The 16,426-nt window shown below is 34.5% G+C and overlaps 2 protein-coding genes across 8 annotated transcripts in view; one reads left to right on the forward strand and one right to left on the reverse strand.

Annotated features, from left to right (window-relative positions):
- GPM6B (glycoprotein M6B) overlaps positions 1 to 3,969 on the forward strand; it is a 219,748-nt gene extending 215,779 nt beyond the window's left edge. For 2 of the 3 annotated variants that reach the window (XM_043995863.1, XM_043995862.1), the window contains exon 7: positions 2,010 to 3,969. In XM_043995863.1, the coding sequence (XP_043851798.1) occupies positions 2,010 to 2,159 (150 nt within the window). In that variant the 3' untranslated portion in view covers positions 2,160 to 3,969. Of the gene's footprint in view, positions 1 to 135; positions 739 to 2,009 lie in introns of those variants that run through there. The other variant, XM_043995864.1, reaches the window with a different exon arrangement.
- Positions 3,970 to 5,138: 1,169 nt separating this feature from the next.
- Positions 5,139 to 16,426, reverse strand: part of OFD1 (OFD1 centriole and centriolar satellite protein) — a 61,516-nt gene continuing 50,228 nt past the window's right edge. For 4 of the 5 annotated variants that reach the window (XM_043995859.1, XM_043995858.1, XM_043995860.1 and 1 more), the window contains exons 18-23: positions 12,700 to 12,794; positions 10,871 to 10,990; positions 8,538 to 8,677; positions 7,565 to 7,705; positions 6,899 to 6,969; positions 5,139 to 6,610 (exon numbers count right to left, since the gene is read on the reverse strand). In XM_043995859.1, the coding sequence (XP_043851794.1) occupies positions 6,574 to 6,610; positions 6,899 to 6,969; positions 7,565 to 7,705; positions 8,538 to 8,677; positions 10,871 to 10,990; positions 12,700 to 12,794 (604 nt within the window). In that variant the 3' untranslated portion in view covers positions 5,139 to 6,573. Of the gene's footprint in view, positions 6,611 to 6,898; positions 6,970 to 7,564; positions 7,706 to 8,537; positions 8,678 to 10,870; positions 11,025 to 12,699; positions 12,795 to 16,426 lie in introns of those variants that run through there. The other variant, XR_006355679.1, reaches the window with a different exon arrangement.

Genomic DNA, 16,426 nt, shown 5'->3' on the forward strand with positions numbered 1-16,426 from the left:
AAATCTTTTTGCTAGTGGTTTGAAAGGGGAAAGAACATAGAATATTAACTGAAAATGAACAAGTTTGAAATAGCGGAGGCTTTAGCTCTCAGCTGCCTGTATCTTACTATCCTGTATTTTGTTCTCTTCCACCAGCTGATCTACATGATGGCTACTACATATAACTATGCGGTTTTGAAGTTTAAGAGTCGGGAAGACTGCTGCACTAAATTCTAAATTGAAATAAGGCCAATACAGAGTTTTAGAGAGCTACATTGTGTGGCTTGAACTACCACTGACACCATAGACTAAAACAAGAGTCTAGATTTTGAAGTTTTGTGACCATAATTTGTAAATAGCTCCAGTAAACAATTAGCTTAGTCAATTAATAAAGTGACTTATTGTATATGAATTATAGAATGGTAAGATCTGGCTATTACCTATATTTTTGTGAGGATTCAGTTATTTTACTGACACTGGGGGTATCTTTTAAAGACAAGATTTTCTTGGAGTTAACATCTAGTTGCTTTTTTTTCTAAGGCAGTTACTTCTAGATCAAATACCGGCACTCTTCAATGCCTGCTTCATCCCTCATTTATTTTTCTTGCTTTTTATCTGATTTCAGAGATTTAAACAAAACAAAAATCCCAACACAAATGCTAAAAATGAGACGAAAGAGTACCATTAAAATTTGGGCTTTAATACTGTTTTGGGGGCAGCTAGGTGGTGCAGTGGATAGAGCACCGGCCCTGGAGTCAGGAGGACCTGAGTTCAAATCCGGCCTCAGACACGTGACACTTACTAGCTGTGTGACCCTGGGCAAGTCACTTAACCCCAATTGCCTCACCAAAAAAAAAATATATATATATATACTGTTTTTGTTGTGTTTCAGGAGGGGGGGAATTATTCAATTTAGAAAAAATAATTTTAGATGTTTTAAAACCTTTAAAACATTTTAGCACATTGGAAAGTCACATGGTTTGATTTTAAAATTCCCAGACACTGCTGCTGCAGCAAGATAGAAATTGACAAAATAACTACTCATTTGTATTTTCTCCATTAAGGGAATTTATTATTCTATTTTGCGCAACACAATCAGTCCTTTCAAACCTCCCTCCCCATCTCCAAAATAAATTAATAAATGATATTGTAAATCTTGTGTATCGGTGCAGTAGTAACTGATTTCTCAGTAGCCAGTTCTTGAAATGCAAGTTAAGATTTTAATGGGAAGAGGAATTGTGCAAAGACCTGAACATTTCAAACATGTTGAAAAGAAAATGAGAGAAATAACGGTCATAAGATGCAGAATTGTGTTACAGGAAATATGAAGGAAAGGAGCTGGGAAGAAATATGGTTGTTCCATCAGCTGTAATGAATAATTTTCTTATGGACTCAGACATTGAATGAAATGAGAGTTCTAAAATGAAAAAAAAAATGTAGCTGTAAACTGTCACCACTAGAATCTGTTAATCCAGAGACTGCATGCTTTGCTTATAGTTTTTTAGTTTGGGTTTTCACATTCATTATTTAAATTCTCATGTTAAACTGTAGGGTTTTTTCCCGTTATTTACACAAAATAAACACAGTTGCGGGGAGGGAAGATTTGTTCTTGCCTACCTTTTAAGAAATGTCTTTGTATACCTATTTTAAAATTTAAACACCAACTTAAGTGCATTCCCAGATTTGTGCATCAGACTTAAACACTCTCCGAGTGATAGATCAAAAGTGCTTTGCTTTTTTTCACTTCCACTTTTTCTTATAACCTTGGCCATTTTAAATAAGTTGCTCCTTGTTTATTAACTAACTTCTCTTCAGCCCATTCATATTAAACAAAATAGAAAGGCATGCTTGCAACTCAGGAAGCCACTTATACTGACCCTCTGATTCTTCAGTAGCAGAATGCGTGTATTAATATAGAATAACCTCCTCCCGTTTTTTTTATTAAAGAATGTCTATCTATTAATCTGACTAGCAGCTCGCTTTGCCTTTTGACATGCTCACTAGCCATCATGCTCACCCTTCTCTTCCAGATCCACTTCCTCATGATACTGTCTTCTAACTGGGCTTACTTAAAGGATGCAAGCAAAATGCAGGCCTACCAGGATATCAAAGCAAAAGAAGAACAGGAACTTCAGGATATCCAGTCCCGGTCAAAAGAACAGCTCAATTCTTACACATAAATGTTTGCCAGAGTAATTCAGCAGAAGAATTTATAGCTCTGACAAATCATCAAACGGCTGCTCTGCAGTGCAGATGTATATCCACCAAACAAACTAATATAGGAGTACAAAAACTTCACTGTCAAGCTCCTGGGACTTGTTTCTAGGAAAACCTTCCACTGGGTAAATCTTTCTTCCTTTAGAACAGATATTGGAGGTTTCATGTCAGCCATTTTAAAAGGCAACACTTTTGACACAATGATTGTTTACCCTTTGAGATTAATGGCATTCCCACATTTCACTTTGCCTCTGTTGGTATGGTCACAGTTGGTATGGGAATCAGTCTTGCTCTTTAGTAGGCGCTCTCAACTTTCCAGCATTAGGAATTTTATCTATATACATATAAATGCCAACAGTTACCTACCAAGTTCCATTTCTGACAGCTGACATTTGTTAAAGTTTGGCTCTTGTAAGTTTTTCATATGGTGACTAAATTTATTTTTTCCTCCTAATGAGCTGGCTTTCTGATTTGTCCAAGGACAGGATGACATTAATTCCCTGAGCCAGTCAGCGGGCAGCTATTCAGAAAAGCCTCAATGAGCCACTATAATTCTGCCGTACTTACTGCTGGAACAAACTAGATTTTCATCCATGGGCAAGCCCTATAGAATTTGTTTTATACATCATTCAGTTTTAACAAAAACGGTGTGACTCAGTAATGGTTTTTTTTTTCTTCCTAAATGCCAGCTTTGCCTTAATGTAAACTTCTTCTAAATTTCTAAAAAATTTATATAAGAGAAGACTATGACTTCTTCATGGTACTTCATTTCACAAATTTCTTTTCTTAATTAAGAAGTGTTACCTTATTAAAATGACCACCATCAAAAAAAAATTCGTAGATGGTCTAGATAGCGAATTTGAAGTTTCATACCAGCAATCTAAAATCAAATTACAAGTAGACCACAGACCTCCTGCTTTTCTAGAACTTGATACCTAAATCAGAATTTGTATTTATTTTGTTTTCCTTAAACAAATCTTAGTTATGGCCCAAAAGTAATGAAGTTCGATGTTCAGCATGAAAGCTGCTAGAGTTTAAGCCATTTAACAGAAACTTGCCTTCAAAATCATTGTGTTTCAGAAACATTAAGTGATTATTGGATATTAGTGATGGTAAATTTTGTGTTGTTCTTTATGAAATGATAAATATAGCTGTTGGGTATATCAAGGCTTTTTAAAAGAAGCTACATAACATAAAGTTAACCACTGTATATTCATGTTTAAAGTTAACTTGTGGTTTGACTGTTTCCTGGATATTAAAACACATACCTATGTGAAAATGTATAAAAATGAAAGGAAGCATACATTACTTAGAAGCTATTAAAACTGATCTTTTACTACATTTCATTTGGATCATTAAATTTAATTAAATGCCTAAAATGCTTAATTTAACCCTTTTTACATTGGGGGAGGCTCTCTTCTATGTAGAGCAAGTGACAGAATAATTTTGTGTTTGTTTTCCTGTTGCATGAAGGAGACTTAAATATTTTTCACAGCAGCACAGGTGCTGTCCTATAGTCCAGTGTTCTCATAGAAGAGTAATGGAGGCAGTGTCTTAAAGCCTAATTCTTTTTCTAATTCTAGGTAGCTATTACCAGGAGTTTTTGAAAGTTTCATTTTAAGTAGTCTAATATTTTTTATGTAAAGATCATTAAATTTTGCTATGTATAAATTTTTGTAACCTAACAGTGAATCAATATTTTCTATCAGTGCCAAGGGCTTCCTGTAGTTATATTCAAGTGTTACAATAAATATTTGTAGATAATAGAGCCAACATGTGTATGCTTATTTTAAGATTCTATATAGGCAAAAGTAGTTGTGGCTGTACTGATAGTAATAAAATAAAATTATAGCTTCCTTCACTTGGTGTTTTAGCATACATAAACCTTTTCTGACTTTGTCTTTGGATTGGCTGTCTTAAAGTAATATTGTTAACTAAATGTATTGAAAATTCATTCTTAATTAGTTAACAATGTTTGTTGGAGGGTTGCATGTTTTGGTAAAAATCTTATTTAAAGCAAGAATAATTCAAGAGAGCTCTGTAACGCATTGGATTGTGTTTTGCAAAAGTTGCATTTGCTATATGATATTGCTATTTCATAGTCCCATGGAACTATACATTTTTCAAATGAAATTTCATTGTAAATTACTTATCTTATCAACAATGTTAGAAGATATGTACCGATGAGATTAGCAGGGCCTAGATTGTTACGAGACTTGCTACTGACTTGGTGAAAGGACCTCAGCAAGGAACAGCTTGCCTTTTAAAACTGTCTTAAGTAAAGGTGCTTCAAAGTATGTATATTTATATGTTTTGTTATAATGTGTTTAATACATTCATATATAATAATACATTTAATGTTTACAAATCCTAGGAATATCAAATCCATAAATAGGGTAAAAAGGAATGTGTTATCAGTAGTCTTTTTTTTTTTAAATCAAGGGCTAATGTGTAACAGGAATGAACATTAAGTCACCTCTGTAAGGTTTTATTTATACTTTTAACCATCATTTTGATTACCTGTCATTAATTGTATATTTGAACATTTTGGGCACTGTCTCAAGCCAGTATCTTAGATGATGATACTTATAATCCAGGCTTAACAGCTAAATTGACAGATTCTTATTTACATTTATTGTGAAGCATGATCAAATAATTAACTGTTCTGCTTGCCACCTTAGCCCTAAATCTTCTCATCAGTTCTGACACAAAAAGGTCCTATAATGGTTACTTACAAGCACCCTAATTGTATTTTGTACCTTCCTAAATCCTTTCATAAAATTAGATTAAATCTCTTGAAATTGAATATAATTTATTTAAAATTTTAAGCATGTATACCTTGGGAAACTTGGATTAATAACAACTAGTAGCAAACAAAGCACTATTCTTCTAAAGTTGTGAATGGTATTAAAGAGGGGATCTGAAAGTGAAATAAGACCAAATCATTCATTCTGCAGGCATTCAAAGAGCAATTATCTTTATCTAGATCAGTGACACATACTGCCACTGATCTAGATAAAGATAATTCTTCTGAAAGCCTTTTAATATGGCATGCTGTTTCACACATTTTACTTCTTCAATACATGCTTGCGTTTACATGCAACAATATTTTTCTAATTATTGTGGTTTTCTGTATTTCCTAGTATATGGATGACCCATTCTTTGTGAAATTTCCCATACTATAAACTTAAGCTAGGATATTCTTTTAACAGCCACTTAAAAAAATTAACTGTATGGGGCAGCTAGGTGGCACAGTGGATAGAGCACCAGCCCTGGAGTCAGGAGAACCTGAGTTCAAATCTGGCCTCAGACACTTAATACTAGCTGTGTGATCCTGGGCAAGTCACTTAAACCCAATTGCCTCACCAAAAAATAAATAAATAAATAAATACAAATAAAAAAATTAACTGTATGATTCCCTTTATTAGGAGAAAGGCAAAGTGGCATAGTAGATAGGCAGCTAAGTCAGAATGATCCAAGTTAAAGCCCTTCTACTGACACGTACTATGTGTGACTCTGACAAACCGCTTCACTGCTTTGTGTCTCAGGCCCCTCTTTGAGACTCTCTGAGTCACAAGCAGTCACTCATCTACATTGAGGGAGTTTCCTCCATGGGAGTCCCATAGGCCAGTGAAATCACAGGTATGAACACCCAACAAACAAAAACCAACCTTCTCATTAAGCCCTGAGGAAAATAAAACAAAACGATATGACAAGTAATTTTACTACATTGTGTACTTATGATGGAAAGCTGTTTTTCTACAATTTTGCTGTTATCTGAAAGAATTAACTTCTTTTAATCTAATATTACATACTAAACATTAAAGTAGAGTTCCAGGTTAAGTTCCCTTAAAAGGTGTGTATGTGTATATACATACATACATACACACACATATTGCTATAAAAAGCTAGGGGGATAGGGAACACACACTTTTTTAAAAAGCTCAACTGATTAGCACTAAAAGTGAATGTTTCAGAGAACTGTTCACTGAAGACAGGAGATAACTTAACCTGTGTGCTTAATTAAGCCTTGTAACTAATATTAGTCTTCTATATAAAGGGAAAGTTACTTTAGGAAAAATGGAAACGTTATTTTAACAGTAAGGCAAAATGCTTCAATAATTTTACCAAAACTACTCATTCTTTTAAGAGGAAGAGAAATACTGATTTATCCCAATAGCACCTATTAAATACTTCTCAATAAGTCCTTGAAGACAATGCTCTTTAAGAAATGCAGTTGCCACAAAGAAAGATGCAACCTCACATATATTTTCTACGTAAAATCTTTATTAAATATTCTGGCTTACAACAGTGAAAACCTGAGCCCAAACTTGATACATCACACTGTTAGGAGTATGAGTCCGGGAAGCAAACCTCTCACCAGAAGTCATCTGGTTCATCAGAAACTGACAAACTAAAAAAGGAAAAGAGGTAAAAGAATAATTAGACAAATTATTTCTTAGCATTTAGGAATTAAATGGTCAGGTTTGGGGTTTTTTGAGGGAGAGGCCTATTTCTTTACTGACATGATTTCCATACTATGGCTTCCCTAACCTTCTTCACAATTTATTGTCTATACCATGTTCATTCAAACTTCATCTATGTGATACCAAAACAATAGGTCAATTCAGTGAAATTATAATGAACTCAAACATTATCTATATAGGGAAACTAGTGTTAATTATGTTTGGAATATCATTACCTGTCAGCTTTATCATTAGACAGCAGTGTTTCTTCTATTGATGCTTCTTCCACAACCTCCTTTTTTGAGCTCTGAAGAGTAGAGGAAAATAAATTTAAATATTTTCTATATTTAGTATGTTATGTAAATTTTGTAATTTATAATTATAGATAAAACATAAAAATATGAAAATTAAGACTAAAAAAGCCAATAAATTAGGTTATTTAGTAGAATACCACAATAATTATCTATAGTTTGTATTCTCAAGTACTTCAATGAGGATCTACTAAATTATTACAGCAACTCTACTGTATTCAGTTACCTGTCTAAAGCATATTCAAAAATCTCTAAGTGTGCCCCCAAAGACAAAGGCTGTATAGAGGTGGGGAGGGACTATGCCTCTCCCTCTTTAAAATCAAACACCAATTTTTATTAAATTGTGTTGTCTGACTGTCATGATGTATAACTGAAACAGAAGGCATAGAAGCTCCTAGAAAAAATTTTAAATATGTGAAATAATCATGCTTAGTTATTCTCTGTTATGAGCTTAATACAATAATGCTACCCCTCTGTGATTTTTATCAAAGAGGCTTTAATGATTGACTGTTCACAGTATTACAGAATCGCATATTCTACTAATTTATTTTGCAATCCACTCTCTTACTATACTTTAAAAAGTCTTCTCACCTTACTTACTGATTCCTGTTCTTTATTCTGTTGTATGATTTTCATATATTTCTCTAGAGGGTTGACAATTTCTTTGTCGATGATTTCTAACTCTTTAATATCTTTTTCTCCTTCACCTTTCAATGATTCTTCAAGTAATCTCTAGAAAATAGAATTGATGAGAATTTGTTTTCACAATAATAAGCACTGCTTAAGCATCTATGGTGTTCAAGGCAAAACAACTCCTTCCCCTTAAGGAGCTTACAATTCTAACTAGGAAGATAACATGTATGTACATATATAAAAACAGATCCACAGTTAGCTGGAAAGGAAAGGCACTAGAAGCTGGAGAATACCAAGAAAGACCCCATAAAGGAATCTTCAAAGAACAAGGGATCCCAGATGCAGTAGGAAGGAGAGAGTACATTCCAGGGAAGAGGGACAGCCAATGCAGAGCACAGAGCCAGGAGATGGGAGTGTCAGGTGTGAGGAATAACAAAAAGGGACATTTAATTAGACTGTAGGTAGTCACAGTATAGGCCAGGCACAGTATATGCCAAACATGGAAGTTTGTATTTAAACCTAGAAGCAACAGGGGAAATATCAGAGTTTACTTGGGGGGGGGGGGGGCCGTGGGGAGACACATAGTCAGCCTTCAATTTTTAGAACATTACATTGGTGACTATGTGGAATATAGAGTAGGAAGAAACACAAAATGGAGATGAAATAAGAGGCTATTTTTAAAATAGTTTGAGCAAGAGGGGAGGATCTAGGGTGTTAATTATATGAGTATAGAACATTTATATGAGATGTGGAGAGAAAAATGGTAAAAAAAATTGGCAACTGACTGACTATATAAGGTGAATGAGAATGAAGAATTAAGGCTACTACCAAAAAATAGGAAAAATGGCTGCCAAGAAAAAGATTTTAAAAGATGTGCCAAAGACAGGAAAATATTCTACAGAAGCACTGGGTACTAAGTGGTACTCATCACCATTTCTTGATCCAGTTTTTGTAGTTCTCTTTGTTCCCTTTCAAAAGTTTCCAATCTTTCTCTCTGACGCCTTTCCTCCCTCTCTCTCCGTTTCTCTTCCCATTGTTCTTCTGTCTTCTGTTCTTCTAGATCTAGCATTACTGGAAGAGAACAAAATGAATTAACACACACACACATACATAGACATACATACACAGATTCTAAGGTGGAAGGGATTTTTAGATTGGAGACCATCAAGCCTACTCAAATCTTATATATGAGGAAAGAGACACAAAGAGGTTGTCACTTAGCTCGGGTTTCAACTTTCCAAGGTACCATACCACCTCCATGAATTAGCTACTAACTCATGCTTATGCCCTACAATCTTTTTCCCCATTATTCTAAAATCATGTAAACAATTCTTGTAACATTCTTTCCATTTGATCCAAGCCACTAATAAAGTCATAGGTGTTATGAGGACCAGAAGGTCCTTTTACCCCACTAGGAAGTGAAAGTGGGAGGTGGGGAGGACAAGTCATTTATCCCACCTTCCAAAGGATAGGAGAGAGAATTGTCAATTTCATCAACAGAAAAGAATTCAGCCATATCCGTGTTCATCTTCTCCATGAAGCAAAGTGCTAGGGCACTTTCATAGGTAGCATTTTGATCCCTTTCTTCTACTTTGTAAATTAATACTCCTTTGGGGTCATCGATTACAAAGGAGTTAGGTCTGAAACTCAAGGGCTGGTGCTACTCTGAAATAAGGAAAATAAGCACATCTTCATGGCAAAATGTGCCCTAAAGGGCATACATAGTTCAAGGTTTATCATTTTTACTTGTTTATTGCCCTGTATCACAATAATCATTCCTGAGCTCCAATCCTGCAATCACCAACCTCTTACTGGAAATTTCTAGCTGGATGTCCCACAGATATCTCAAATAAAATGTGTCTATAACAAAACTCTCATTCCTCTTCCAAATTTCCCATCCTTCTAGTTACCCCGGTTCACGGTTTCTAACTCTTCACTTTCCCTCACCACCACCCATTTTTGTACATCCAATTAGTTACCAAGAGCTGTCAATTTTACCTTGACGAAATCTCTTGTTGTATCCGTCCTTTTTACTTGGTTACCATATAACTTCAGGGTCTCATTACCTCTCATCTTGGCTATTACAATAGTTTTATAACAGGTCTCCTTCTAGTCTCCAACCCTCATAGCCCATCTTCCATACAACTGCCAAAACAATCTTCCTAAAGCCTAGGTCTGTCACTCCCCAGCTGAAGAATCTTCAGTGGCTCCCCCTCTCACCTCTAGTATAAAATACAAGCTCCTTAGTTTGGCTTTGAAAGCCTTCAAAGTTTGACTAGAACTAAGCTTTGTAGACTTGGTTCACGTTATTCCCCCTCATACACTTGCCTATATGCTAAGCACAGCATTCCACCTCCCATCTCTGTGCCTTACCCCAACCCCCACTTTCCAGCCCTGCCTGAAATTACTCTCCCTTCTCAACTCTGCCTCTTAGAAACCTTAGTTTCAAGTTAAGGCTTTAATCCAGGTGCTACCTTCTATGGAAAGCCTTTCTGGACCTAGTTATTAGTGTTTTCTCACTTCCCTCATACTACCTTATATGTATCTATATAAATGTTGTACTCTCTCCTGCTTCCTGCCCACAGAGAGAAGAGAATGTCATTGAGGGTAAGAACCATTTTTCATTCTGTCGGTGTATTCCCCAACAGCTAAACACTGCCTTGCACACAGCAGGAGCCTGAAAAAATACCTCCTGAAATTATATTGTATATAACTCACCCATCAGAAGCAGAACTCATTATAATTTGTACACCTAAACATTTTTTTTGCCACCTAAACATATTTTCTCCTTTAATAATTGTTTTCGATCATAAATAGTGTCATTTAAATCAAGAGACTAAGGGAGGCTGTTTGTCTGTTTAGAAGATTGAGATGGTAGGTAATTAAACAAAGTATTTACATTATGAATAGCCTATTGGGGGGGCTTAAATATTTTTAGAAGGGGGAAAAAGGAGAGTAGCTCTGACTCAAAGTTCAACTCTACAGAGGAGTAGAGATAGCTGGGGAACCTCAAGAGCCAAGGGAGGCAGAAATGGATAAAGTTATACATGCTGTTTAAGATTTCAGATTATGAAAGCTTCAGTTATCTAAATTTGAAAAGTCTCTTTTAAATTTTCTTAAAATTTACAAAACAATAGTTATTTTCTATAGTAAATCTGTTCAACCCAAATATTTTCTCAGTAACTATCTCAAAAGTTAAATCACTTATTCAAGAAGCTTTTTATTTCAATAATTCAATATTCTATTAATTAAAAAAAAACTTACTTGGGTCCTGATGCAAAGTAGTTATTGTTGGCACAGTGTCTATGACATCGTTAGTAGGAACCATATCTCCCACTGGATATAACACATCTATTTCAAGTTGCTTTGGAATGTTCCCACCATCTAAAAGAGGTTTGGACAATGGCTCCATTATTCCCTAATTATAACAGAATGGCAAAAGAACAGTTGCAGTGTGGGAATAGCTGGTCTTAAAATACTTTAATTTCAGGCAGCTAAATAATTAAGCCAAGTCCCTACCAAACATTTGATGGAAAATGTTAAGACATTTCTCTTAGTTATAAACTGAAGATTTATTTGACAGGTTTTGAAAATGCTTGACTATGTGTTTGTAAAAGTTTTGGGTTAAATTCTTGAAAGAATAAGATTTTACAAATATTTAAAGAAATAAAACTTAAGGTATAAACCAAGAAAATAATTTCTGCATGGAAAGAAAATCCATGACTTTTCAGGTTGCTGACAAAACACAATGACCCAGAATGTTTTTAAACAAAACCATACATTTAAAAATTATATGCTTTTTATACTAGTAGTTTTTAAAAGATATTAGAAAAGAAACAGTATGAATGCCCATCATTAACTCCTTCTTAAACCAATTTTTTATATTTTCTACATCTCAATCAAAATTCCCTCAAGTTATAAATTAATATTAAATTATAAAACTTACATTTATTTGATATATCAGAAATTTAGATCTGAAAGAAACAGATCAAAATGCAGGACCAAAGTCACAGACCCATTTAATAGTTGAGCCAGGGATTAAAACTTGCTCTCTTCATTCTAAGGCCAGTGCTTTTTCCACTAAAGCTGGGTTTTATCAAAATCTAGACAAAACTAAGCTCACTATAATCAAAAGAAAAATATAAATGTTTCTAATTTACAAATGGAAAAATAAAACATTTAGTTTTGATATAATTGTTATTGAAGTAAATTCTACTTTTATTCAGGCACTGAAGCTTTTCAATAATTTTTTATACAGCGACTGACTCTAGGGGGAAAAGTAAATGACTCATTATGTTTTTATGAATAAATCTTTTAGACTTTGGGCCCTATAACATCCCATATTCTATAGGAAGCCTTCATGAACCCCTCTTTAACTCTAGTGTCTTCCCTCTTCCCTATTTCCTATTTATCCTATAGCTATAGCTTGTTTGTACATATTTGTTTGCTCACTGTCTCCCCCATTAGATTATGAGCTCCGTGAGGGCAGGTACTGTTTTTTGCCTCTTTTTATATCTCCAGCACTTAGCACAGTGCCTAAGACATAGTAGCAATAAATCTTAATAAAGGTTTATTGACTGACTGGCTAATGTTAAGAGAGGAAGGGAACAGAAGGATCATCAAGTTCCCCCTGTTTTAAAGGTAAGGAAAACAACTTGCCCAAAGAAAGTCACATAAGCTAGTTAGTGGCATAGGGAACAAGAGCCCCAAACTCCCAACTGTAAAATCTTTTTTTGTGGTTGACCTTTTTAAAAAAAAAAGTCTAAAAAGTTTTATAAAAGTCTATCAAGTGGGGCAGCTAGGTGGCGCAGTGGATAGAGCACCAGCCCTGGAGTCAGGAGTACCTGAGTTCAAATCCGGCCTCAGACACTTAACACTTACTAGTTGTGTGACCCTGGGCAAGTCACTTAACCCCAATTGCCTCACTAAAAAAAAAAAAAAAAAAGTCTATCAAGTACGTATGAAGAATATGAAGACTATAAGCTTTTATTGCATAGCAAGCATTTTCTGACTTGTATTTACTCTATTTTATTGGGTATATTTCACTAAAATTATCTATATTATCATTAATGCTGGTTAGGATTAGAACTTACATTCTAAAGAAGATTCATTTTTAACAACCTCAATGCCTGATTTCTCTGTGTTTGAAAATTCACTTATATCTTGATCAGTGCGCTTCTCAGAATTACTAGAAGAAAGAATGAGTTTCATTAATGTAAAAGTCAAAAGTACAGTTGGATAAAGATGCTTTCTGCCTCAGTGAAACACTTCACTAATTTACCTCTGTATTACTCACAGTCATCTTGATGTGGTTTCTAAAAGAATTTTTTACAGATACATTTTTAAAAACTGTTGTCCCAGGACCAACCTGACAGATCCCATGAAGACATAAGACTGAATAATAAAGCTTATTCAGCACTGCCTGTATGCTATTCTTATTCTTAATTTTTAAAAATACAGTATATAAAATAATTTACTTTTAAGGACAAGAAATATATCTACAGACTCACATTCATGAGTTTAAATGAAAAAAATTACATTCAACTTTTCAATAGTCATATCTTGTAACTTATTATCATTTCAGAACTACGAGTTAATGGTACAAAAATCATAAGGCCCGATCTTCCATTATATATATATTTATGTGTGTGTATGTATATATACACACACATACACACACACATATACACATACATACATATATATACATATATATTAAAAACATATAAGAACTATATCGGTGCTTATGCTGTAACAGCTTTTATGTTTCAAAATAAATTGCACTCTTACTTAAAAAAAAATCTGTCTTGTTTTCACCTCTATAGAGCTAAGAGAGCCAAAGGTACAAAGTGCAAATTTCTAGAAATGCCTTTTCCTAGGCAATTTTTGAGAGGCTATTCAATGAATACCAAAGGCAAACACTAAATTCACAATCTGGACTATATTAAGCACAAATAAGTGAGAATTACACATTACATGTATCAAAAATAAAAGCAAGAAATTCTACTTTTTATAGCCACAGTACAAGTTCTTCAGAGAAATCAAGCTTAAATTTAATACCTGAGAAAATTAAAAATTACAAAGCTAGAAGAGGCCTTACATTTCTAATCCAACCCCCTCATTTTAAAAGATGAGGAAAATGAGACCAAGTAATCATATAGCTTAATGGTAGAGTTAAAATACAAACCAAGATCTACATGTATTAAATTTATGATGATGGGATTATATTTTAATTGCATCTTTCACTCATTTGTTCCAATTTGCAGCTTGTTCACATCCTGCACACCCTACCATTACCATCTTTTCATGCTCATTTTAAATTTTTCAGAAATTGTCTTGCTGCCATTTGTAATATCATAAAATAAAACACGAATTACCACAACCTCACTAATGGACAGCCTCAACTGCCCAGAACACAACAAGGAAGTAAGCAAAGAAGGCCTCTTAGAAGCCCAAATAAATTTTTTTTAAACCAAGTTAAACTTGTTTTAGTCAGGATAGCCCTTCAAAGCACTTATTGGCAAATCTTGGTTTTTCAGATGACTATGAGTAAAGAGCTCACGTGTTATGGTTTTAACAGCACTTTCCCCACCACAATCCTGTGAATTGAAACATCTTACTTTACAGGAAAAAATACTCAGGGAGTTTGAGACTTGCCTGTTGATCATACAGCCTGATGACCAGACTAAGGGCACAAAGCTAAGTCAACTAGTAGTTCTAAATCCAGGATTCTACGGTTGTATCTTTTCATCAGGTTACAGAGCTTCAGCAAGAAAGAGGAAGATGGCCCTATATACCTGCCTCATCATTTCCCTCAAAACATTCCACTAACAAAACTTCGCTATTTATTCTAAGGGCACAACCATTTTTGCAGTCTCCCAGCATCTTAAACTCAATATTATTCTTTTTATTTTCTTCTTTTTTTGCAGGGCAATGAGGGTTAAGTGACTTGCCTAGGGTCACACAGCTAGTAAATGTCAAGTGTCTGAGGCTGGATTTGAACTCAGGTCCTCCTGAATCCCCCTCAGTATCATTCTTAATTCCTCACTGTCCCATAACCTAGTCATTCAGTTGTGAAATTATAGTCATTTCAATCTCAACACACACAGGTGCACTTCGAAGATAACTGCAGGTTCAGTTCTAGAACACAGTAATAAAGGCAAATACTGCAATAAATCAAGTCACCCAAATTTTTTTTGTTTCTCATTGCATATAAAAGTAATTCTTATATTAAACTGTAGTGTATTAAGTGTGCAACAGCATGTCTAAAAAAACTCCAATGTATATACCTTAATTAAAAAATACTTTATTGCTAAAAAAAAATGCTAATCATCACTGAGCCTTCAGCAAGTCTTAATCTTTTTCCTGATGGAGAATCTTGCCTTGAAGTTTATGGTTGCTAACTGATCAAGTTGGCAATTGCAATTTCTTAAGATAATAATGTTTGCCACACTGATTGACTCTACCTTTCACTTGAACACTTAGAGTTCACAGGTTATTAATTAGCCTAATTTCAATACTGTTGCATCTCAAGGAATAGGGAGACAAGAGGAGACACAGAGAGAGAGAGAGAGAGAGAGAGAGAGAGAGAGAGAGAGGGAATAGCCAGACAATGGAGTGGTCTTAGCACACACGATATATATATATATATATATATATATATATATATATATATATATATGGGCGCAGTTAATGGTGCCCCAAAACAAGTACAATAGTAACATCAAAGATTGGTGGATTGGTGATCATAGATCATAACAGATAGAATAATAATAATTAAAAAGTCTAAAATATTGTGAGAGATGTCAAAATGTGATACAGTAACACAATGTGAGCACATATTTTTGGAAAAATGGCTCCAAAAAAATTGCTTGGTGCAGGGTTGCCACAAACAGTCAATTTGTAAAAAACAGTATTTGCAAAATACAATAAAACAAAGCATGCCTGTATCTTGCTTCTGACTCCTCTCTCTACTCACACAGTCATCACCTTAGTTCAGGTCCTTATCACTTCTCACCTAGACTACCGCAATGTCTCAGGTCTTTTCCCCACTTGTCTAGCCTCCACACAAACGCCAAAGTAATTTTTCTTTAGGACCAATCTGACCATATCACTTCCCTTTTCAATAAATTTCAATAGCCCCATATTGCCTTGTCTTTAGAATCAACTATAAACACCTATGTGGTTTTAAAAACCTTTCCAAATAATAACATGAATCATTTCCCAATTGCTAAATGGTAAAATTATATAAACAGGCAGTTTTCAGATGATATCTTTTAACAAACAAACAAAAAAACCCTCCCTAGTTATATTTACCAATTAAATGTTTTTAAAATCAACTTGATTATCAACTCGACCAATCTCATCTTTGATTTTCAGAATGTCTTTCTTTTTTTTGGAGGGGGGGACAGGGCAATGAGGATTAAGTGACTTGCCCAGGGTCACACAGCTAGTAAGTGTCAAGTGCCCGAGGCCGGATTTTAAATCAGGTCTCCTGAATCCAGGGCCAATGCTTTATCCACTGCACCACATAGCTGGCCCCCAGAATTTCTAATGTGGAGGACTCTAATGGGGAGTATTTCTAGTTTTTTAGCTGCATGCATGTTCTTCCTTTGGCTGATGAGTGTTTAGTGATAGAAATCTTCCCCTAAGGAATTAAATCATATCTACTGATGTTTAAATAATTTTTCAAAAGTCATTTTCTGATTATAATTGGTCAGTAAAGGATATGTTTAATATTTCTGCTTTTCTACATTTGTTTATGAGGTATAGGATCAATTTTTATAAAGGTGCCATGTACAACTGGGTCATATGTAAGCT

The sequence above is a fragment of the Dromiciops gliroides genome, chromosome 3 (assembly GCF_019393635.1).
Source record: "Dromiciops gliroides isolate mDroGli1 chromosome 3, mDroGli1.pri, whole genome shotgun sequence".
Taxonomy (NCBI): domain Eukaryota; kingdom Metazoa; phylum Chordata; class Mammalia; order Microbiotheria; family Microbiotheriidae; genus Dromiciops; species Dromiciops gliroides.